The sequence below is a fragment of the Ceratina calcarata genome, unplaced genomic scaffold, assembly GCF_001652005.2.
Source record: "Ceratina calcarata isolate Rehan_Ccalc_2016 unplaced genomic scaffold, ASM165200v1 scaffold12, whole genome shotgun sequence".
NCBI lineage: Eukaryota > Metazoa > Arthropoda > Insecta > Hymenoptera > Apidae > Ceratina > Ceratina calcarata.
This window is the reverse complement of record NW_017132978.1, coordinates 1077539-1086204: the sequence shown is the minus strand read 5'-3', so window position 1 is coordinate 1086204 and position 8666 is coordinate 1077539. Positions and strand designations below refer to the sequence as shown.

General features: G+C 39.8%; 2 protein-coding genes across 6 annotated transcripts; both read right to left on the bottom strand.

The window, feature by feature from the left end:
* Window positions 1-2055: 2055 nt before the first annotated feature.
* On the bottom strand, window positions 2056-4053 carry LOC108625646 (lipid storage droplets surface-binding protein 2-like). Its single transcript, XM_018025819.2, has 4 exons — window positions 3543-4053; window positions 3051-3380; window positions 2676-2922; window positions 2056-2606 (listed from the first exon to the last, which is right to left on the bottom strand). Exons 2-4 carry the CDS (start codon window positions 3360-3362, stop codon window positions 2401-2403), a joined length of 765 nt encoding a protein of 254 aa, XP_017881308.1. The 5' UTR covers window positions 3363-3380; window positions 3543-4053; the 3' UTR covers window positions 2056-2400.
* An 88-nt stretch (window positions 4054-4141) lies between these two features.
* LOC108625591 (lipid storage droplet-1) lies at window positions 4142-7069 on the bottom strand. Of its 5 annotated transcripts, none has more exons than XM_018025719.2 (8): window positions 6897-7069; window positions 5914-6064; window positions 5660-5851; window positions 5374-5566; window positions 5011-5189; window positions 4646-4903; window positions 4450-4545; window positions 4142-4362 (listed from the first exon to the last, which is right to left on the bottom strand). In XM_018025719.2, exons 2-8 carry the CDS (start codon window positions 6052-6054, stop codon window positions 4225-4227), a joined length of 1197 nt encoding a protein of 398 aa, XP_017881208.1. In that variant the 5' UTR covers window positions 6055-6064; window positions 6897-7069; the 3' UTR covers window positions 4142-4224. The 5 variants fall into 5 exon arrangements, with proteins under 5 accessions (XP_017881208.1, XP_026669812.1, XP_026669808.1 ...); XM_026814011.1 differs by lacking the exon at window positions 6897-7069 and adding an exon at window positions 6227-6806 and having other exon boundaries at window positions 5011-5174; XM_026814007.1 differs by lacking the exon at window positions 6897-7069 and adding an exon at window positions 6227-6784 and having other exon boundaries at window positions 5914-6078.
* Between the last annotated feature and the right edge of the window lie 1597 nt (window positions 7070-8666).

Below are 8666 nucleotides of genomic sequence, written 5' to 3'. Positions count from 1 at the left end.
AATAATAATCAAAGACCGAACACGTCCCCGCGTTCGTTTTACGTTTATCTGCATAGGAGTTGAACGAGAGAGACGTAAGTCGGTCAGTAAGTAGTCAATAGTAAGAACGAGAGTCCGTCAATTCTTTACGCGGAGGAAAACGTCAAGTAGATACGGGACGCGTTCCCGTCGTTCTTCAATAATTCCGCGGATTCCTTCGAGCACGACGGAATCGAACAGAACCATCGCGACGTACTCTCTAGGCTCTATATAAATTGTAAAAGGACACAATTTTGGCAGCGGACAAGTGTGTGTGTATGCGCGCGCGCAGACACTCGTACAAAATGCTATTGTACCTCTATATTATTCTTACATACATACATACACACACACACACACACACACACATATATTTATCCCGCCGTATATACGTACACACGCGCGTAGGTACATACGCGTTATATCCCGAGTAGGTATCGGTGGTTCTATTCGATTCTATTATTATTCGATTCTAGTCCGTCCGTTATGCTCTTTTATTCGGTGCATCGGTACAATATGTAGAGAAATATACGCGTATCTCTATTTTCCCTTCTATTTCTATTGTGCCCGTCGTCGCGCGTATACGTCTACATACAATCGTACATGCATATACATACCGCGATGTATTTCTTACCCAATATTAGGACACACATACACACTGCTGTTTTACGTTTAACTCGTATCCATGTGTCGTCGTCGTCGTCGTCGTCGTCGTCGTCGTCGCTCACAGAATATCACAAAAACACGACCCGAACATATACGATACACGCACGCACACACCCGTAACCCGGATAACAAATTTTAACGTTTAATAATCGTCGATAATCGTTAATCGTGAATCCCGTCGATTTTTGCTCGCCTCCCTTGTTCAAAGCCAGCGCGTTACCACTGTGTTTTAAGCTCGCTACCGACGGCGAGCATCACTGTCAGACGCACACAATTAAAGAAGAGAACCGCGACGGACTACCGAGGGGCGACCATAAGCGAACGGGCGATCATAACCGCCGCTCCGCAGCAATCAATAAGCGACAATGGCGGCCGAGCTACGACCAATGAGCTTTTCACCCCGAATAGCGAGTCCCGCATGCGCCGCTGCCTGAGCTTTCGGATTTCAACTCTCCCACTATCGAAGGTTAGTCACAGTGTCATAGTTGGAGAGCTTGACGGCAGAGGACGACGTTTTCAAAGGCAATAAACCTGGCCGTTACTTTCATAAATCCGTAAAGCCTCGGTAGTCGATACAAAAAATATACAATAGGGGCAGTTCGAGGGGAGAACTATGTTTCTACAATCAGTAAGACGATTTTATTAGGTTTGTCGTTTTTATATCTCACAGTCGAGAATCGTGTTCCACTTGGTCTACTAATACGAGACGGGGAGTAGTTTCATCGGAAATCGTTTAGACATCGGAAGAAATCAGTAGTTGAGGCGTTGCATATTATTGACCACTATACGTACTATATGATAGGGGGTGAACGAAGGGGATGAAACGATAGTTCACATTCAGCTAATTCAGCTTCGGTCTTTGACGAGTAGAATTTTAAGAGTAAGGTAGTTCGGCTCGCTACCAGAATCAATGTACACTGTGGCGATAAAGAACAAGGATAACAGATTTTGCTTGGGCCAGAGTTCGACTAGACGCGCAAACGTTACACCTGGACAATTGGAAATAGACGAGTGTGTCCAAGACACGTACACACGTGTAGAACCTAAGCTCCAGTCAGTTACTCTAGCAGAACCGCTTTTACTAACTAACTAACTACGCAAACGATCCGAAAAAAAAAAAAATACCAAATACCAAAGCGACTGTTAGTAAATCAATTGTTTCGAACCGCCAAGTAATTGAACGACGGTTGACGATCGACGATCGATCCAAGGTGAGTGAGCATCGACGTTGTAGATACAGCCATGCTTCCGGTCACTTGACAGAATCAGACCTCGAAGAATTCCCGATCTTCCCAGCTAGCAAGATTTATCGACCACTGCACAGTTAGAGGGGATGATTCTCGATTGGGATAATTTCCAGGTCAATGGTCGTAAATTAAAACAGTTTTTCACAAATTTATTGACCATAATTCACCGATTTTTACAAACGGTTTACGGTTGCACGTACTGTAATCTGTAATATTGTCTGGCAATTGTCTATTCTACTGTAAACGGGCATAAAAGTGTACGAGAAAGTGGAATATTTATTAGTACTATGCGAGTTATATAAAATGGATAACGTACAAATATCGTATAGAAAATATCGATTCCATAATTAATTATAAAGTATCGATTTCACATTATGTAAGAAAGTGTAACGTAATGTCGTGTCCAGCTTGTAATTTATTAATAATTCATTGGAACGATAGAAAGAAACGCGAGCGATCGTTTTATTAATTATTCGGTATCGTTCGCCTTAACGTCCGTGTGACGGCTAGTTAATTGGAGAAACTGCACGACGTAATTGACGTAAGACTTCAAATTATCCGGCTTTATGGTCTCCAAGTGAATTGTGACGTGAGAATAAACCCGGCGAGCTGCTTTATTGGATAAACGACCCAACGTTTGAAGAGTGTGGAGAAGTTTGTCTTCCGTGTTTATCACTGAAGTGAAAAAGCCAGATCGATTAGTCAGACGTGTGTCAGGCGGGCAAAGCTGAGATCTAATTTTACCTATAGACTCTTCGTCTCCCGTCGCAGGGAAATACTTGTCGATTATCTTATCCACGACGTCGGCCGTGCTGTCGAATCCTCGAATAGCCGCATTGCCGTACTGCGTCTCTAAAAGTTGATTAGCCTTGCTCCAACTCTTAGCTCCGAGGCTCAATGCATTCGATATTATTAACTCGTTGGCCAGAGAGATAGTCGAGACCGCAGGTTGCATCGTTCTCTTAGCTATGGCGCAGGCGTTCTCCAAAATCTAAACGAGACGAAACAATCGTCGATTTGATAAATTCGTTGAGTATTTAAGCTGTCGATACGACGTCGTCTATTAATGTATAATTGAAGTCGAGGGATAGGAAGTCTCGGTATCGTTTTACGTGTTACCTGTTCGGGTTTCTCTCTGACCATCGGAACTTTTTCCTCTATCTTGTCCAACCCGAGGCACAGCGTGTGGTCGATGAATTGTATAGGATTCTCCAGTTTCTTGGCAATGGGCACTACTGCCATTACCCCAGCGCTGGTCAGCGACGTTTCTGCGGTTGTCAGCGCCCAGTTTAAAAGTTGGTGCCGGTCTTTGATACGGGAATATGTGGTGAACGAACGCGATATCGCCGTCTCGATCATCGGTACCTCCGAGTACACCCGATGGAACACTTTGATTTCTGGTAATCGAATCACCTCGGTCCCGGTTCCCATTTTCAAATACGATCGAGCCTGCGAAAAATTGTTTCGTCGTTTCTCCAGATGGTTGAATTTCAAACACGGTTTAACGAATTTCAAACGAGCAGTAATAATAGCTCTCTGTTAGATTTTACAATTTAAAAATCTAATTACACGACTATCTAAATACCAGCGAAATATGGGTTTCGTACTCACTTGTTACGTTCACCTGATCTTCTTCTTCTTCTTTTTCTACTAATAATTGTTTGTAGTTTGTCGACAAGGTCAGGCGCTATTCGATTCTCAAAGTAAACTGACATGAATTCTCGGTTGGAAGCAGTGTCTCTGAACTCGTCTGATACACACGCGTGCATGTATATAGTTCATATATAGCTCGGATGGTTTTAGTTTCACTTATTGGGTTCTAGCTTCAGATACAAGATACAGCCAATCGGAGTCGACGTAGGCGTATATATCTTTCCGTTGTACGTATGTACGTACGTATATAGTTTTGTACATGTACTGCCTCTTCTGTTCATAGCAACGAGCGTAAAGGTACGATACGAATGCATATAAGAGCGTACGAGGGAATCCAAAGTCCACCGAGTCGACAGACGGTTCCTCGCATTCCTCTTATCTGTCGCTTATCTACTTATCATTAATTATATTCTACAATAACCGTGAATCAGCTTAACGTCTGCGTGCAAACACATCATCACAGGACTAATTGTATATTGTTATCTCCTCGTACAATATCGTCTTTATACACTCTATCTCCGTACGTTTTATTTCATTGATTAATAAATATTACCGACTCGAGAGAATAATATTTTATTTAATCGAGAAGAGAAAAACGTTAACATCGATCGTGCTAATTCTAAAGTAAAAGATATACTGTTCAATCGATGTCACCGCCGTTGATCGATGGATTGTTTGAATTCGAGCCCATCAAATGGTTATTCTGACGGCGAGCCTGGACGCGAGGCGCTTTCGAAGCGCTGCTGGGACGACCGGCCAAAAATCCGGCGAGCTGTTCCTAGAATGCCGAAACACAGATCGATACAAGGTTTTCAATTTTTCATTGAATTCGTGACATGCAACGCGGCGAGATCAAACAGCGTACCAATAAGTGATTGGTAGTGGAATTGAACCTCTCTAAAGACATACGTAACATCGATATTCCTGTATAGACATCTTCCTTCCCGATGAGCGGAATCATCTTCAAATTGTAATTAAATTAATTATTTCCAATTCGAACGAACGAACGAACGAACGAACGAACGTAAAGTGTATTCGTATTTAATTATTCTCTTATATACTTTGAAAGTGGAATGGGCGATCTCCATCAGTTGATGAGAGACTTTCGTCAGAACGATTCCCAGGTTCTTCGGGGTTTTGGCCGCGAGCACCGTCGTTCTGTTCACGAGATGAACGACGCGCCGAGCAGACTCTCGTGTCAATAGAACCATTAATTGTTCCAGAGTCTGGGGTCTGGCCTGGTTCTCCGGTTCCGGCAGGCTCAAGCTGGCCCACAGCTCTTTCGCCTTCTGATACGCTAACTTCGGATCCGTAGCTAACTGCAACACGTATTATCGTACGACTTTCATTGCACGATGTAACATCGTTCGGGGAATTTGAAAGTGGTCAGTTGAATCGAGAGTAAATTGTTCAGTCGTTTTCGTACCAGTTCGACGACGTAAAGGAGAACGTGGATACACTCGGTCCCTTGTTGCTTCAAGGCCCTAGCCTCGGCCAGAGTGCGACGAGTCAATCGTTTCTGCAATTTCCTCGACAGTCTGGCTCCATGCTTGATGGTCCTGGTTGCTTTGCTGATTTTTCCGGATTCTGCTGGAAGTTGTACTTCTACAAATGAACGACGATCAGAGTCGCAGGGAATAAGGGGATGTTGACTCGAGAAATGTCAAGGTGTACAGTTCCCTGTATCTATACACTATACGCGCGTGTGCAAATCTTTTACATGAAAAAAATCTGAATGAAAAAGTGAAAAGTTGAAAATGCAGAAACGCGGCAACCCCTATTCAATTACCATCGGTCATTTTGTCGGTCGGATCGGCAGGCAAATAACGATCCACGTATTTATCCGCGACAGTCAATGCCCCGTCTAAAGTATCAGCGGCTACGCTGGCAGCTTGGCTACCTATGTCCTTGACGCTACCAGCCCTCATTAAAACTGGTCTCACTATCTTCTTATCAACGTACTCCCTCGCGTTGTAGTACATCTTAACAAACGAACACGACACCATTGATAATTACAAACCATACTGGGAATTTTATACACGTATTACACGTTATTGAAATACTGCACGTTTTACCAAATACGGGGGCAAGTGCACCGAGGGCACCCGTTGCTCTACGATGTCGATTCCCTTGCAGAGCAACTGATCTATAGTCATTATCGGTCCGTTCAATACGTAAACGACAGGTCTCGTGGACAATTTTGCCGTGGCGATAGCGAACGATTGTTCCGCGGTGCACAGGCTCCAGTTCATCAATGAATTCGATTTCTGAAATTCCAATAGCCGTCTACCATCGTTTCTATAATACGACCGACAAAATTATTGCTCACTTTCAATTTATCGTACACATTGCCAGCAATATGCATACTGTGCTCGACGATAGGCAGGCTGGTTATTCTAGCTACCGATTCGAGCGATTCGAGCCGTACCAAGTCGCCCGTTTGACGCCTCTTCACGTTCGTTCGCGCCATTATCGTGTACCTTGAAACAATGTGCTGGATAAATCCATTTCAATTAACTGATTGGACGTGCATTCTAATATTTTAATAGCACATGTAATAGAAGTCGGAATGCATGGGCCATTGCCAGACAAAAACGTAGAGGTCTCAGATAAGGGAACTGTGACGAAACAATTTTACGTACCTCGTTAAGTACTTGGAATTCTCTGCCTTCTTACCTGCTAGGCGATCTCTGATGAACGGGAAAATGTATATCGTTCAGCTGAACTTACGGTGACAAACGATACGGAACGGAAAAGAGAGAGGTGTTTAAATACCAAGAGCAAGTAACTACATATGTAACTGCGCCTTTGCCAGGCGAACGAACGCGATTTAATCTGATCGGCTTGACCTATGACACTTTGTGTAAGTAGCGATTGCTATAACAGTCCAGAGACGCTAATTAACTGTACTCTAGTATCGGGCATACACACACACACACACACACACGTTTGTCGACCTATTATAAATCGAACGAGCATGCTTTAGAATAAAAATGATTTCTCAAGTAAAAATGACAATTTTACCCGTTAATCGTAAATTATATAATCGAATTGCGATTGGACATGATGGAAGTTTGCGGTACACAGTCGACGGACTTAAATCGTAATTGTAAAGAGGAATTAAGAACGTCTGGACTGGCTCGCGATAATAATTACAACTTTTCCGCTATTAAAGCACATATAATAATTTCCTTTTACTGCACATTTATCTATACATAAATTTTTCGTTGACTTCTACCGATAAGTCATCGTTATAAATACTTTCATAATTTTTATACGGGGAGATCAATAGGTATTTTTAAACGTACTTACGATGCACAACAGAACCGGTAATTAGCTTATACATATAACGAGAATCGTAATACGTTTTCTCGAAACCCTTACAGAGCGACATTTAAATTGAAACTTTGTTATCTGACGAACTAACCAAGATTAAATGAAAGATAATTGTATCTACCGATCAGGCAAACTGTTTTCCAGAGACCGGAGCCTTCCGCGAGCAACTAGAGAAACAGTATACTTGAATTTACATCCAGTTTTTTGCACGTATTTTAACGGTTCTTCACACTTCAACTTCGGAGAGAACGATCAGCATAAAATGTATGCATTGTACTAGGGAAATAGGACGAACATATAATTATGTATATTTGTTTTCAGTCATCTCTTGTTTATTTTTTATTCACAGTCAATAATTAATAAATAATATAACGCTATTAATAATAATAATAATAATAATAATAATCGCTATTATTACAATGCTCGGTTTGGTTAGTCTAATTCTATAAAATGATCGCGACGTCCAGTTAATAAATAAATTAATTAATCAATATAAAAATGAGCTCGTAAAAAACCTCTCTCGCTTCTCGAATTCTCGACCAATTAATTATAGGTAGTAATCGTTCAATCAATGAATTCTTCTCTAAATTTATTTACATTATACATATAATGTTGTTTACTTAAATACGATGTAATAATCATCAATTACTATACAGATACGGCAATATATCGTAATATTGAAAAATTGTAAAATTTTTTAAGAAAAAATCGACTAGACCGCTATAAGTAATATATATTAAATTTCTAATTCATAATTTGTTCATTCATTTATTTATTTACTAGTGATTTAGCCTTCCTCGTCTATTTGTTCATTTACTTAACCATTTATTTATTGATTTCGTAAACATTCCGTGATTCGAGGTGGATTTTAATATTCATTCTACACGGCGACCATCGCTTCCTCGAGCATGCAAACGCGCATTTAATACCATTAACGTTAATCCTAATTCTTAATAATAACGATACCAATAGTCTTTAATTCTAATTAATAATAATGATATTAATAATAATAATAATAATCCATAATGACGGTTCTATTAAATAATTCTAATTAACAAATCATCATATTAAGCAGTAGTATTCCTAGCAATCAGTCTCCCTCACAATTTGGGAATCTTTGTTTTGAAAAGATGCGTACACGTATGTATGTACGTATACACGTTCATACATTATTCGGATGGTGATTTTACAATTAATTTTCGATCTTCTCCCATCATTCTTATTATACTCACTCTCTATCTATACTATATATATTTTATTTTCTCCTACACATATACATATGTCAATTATTATTGATTTCATTTTTTTGATGCTACTATTATATGTATTAGAATTTCTCGTCCCCGATAATTTTACAATCAACTGCCTCGCATTTCGACTTTAATTCATTCTGCTATTACCTATCTCATTTGTAATTCGAATAACGTTTATTAAAATAAATAAATAAGTGTGTCCACTAATTTTACAATTATACAAAAGATTTTTACATAATATTTAACGACTTTATATATGTATGTATGTATTGTATATACCTAGCAACGCATGTATAATAATCATTTATTCATTTGTTAATTTGTTATCTATTTATATACTTATACGGTTCTAAGGTTTTGGCAAAAATGGTTGGCTCGATATAAAAAACATTCGTTTCTTTTATCTACTCATTTATTTATTTATTTATTTATTTATTTATTTATTTATTTATTTCTGTCCTCTTTATAATCGTGTATATGATTCATTCTTCTA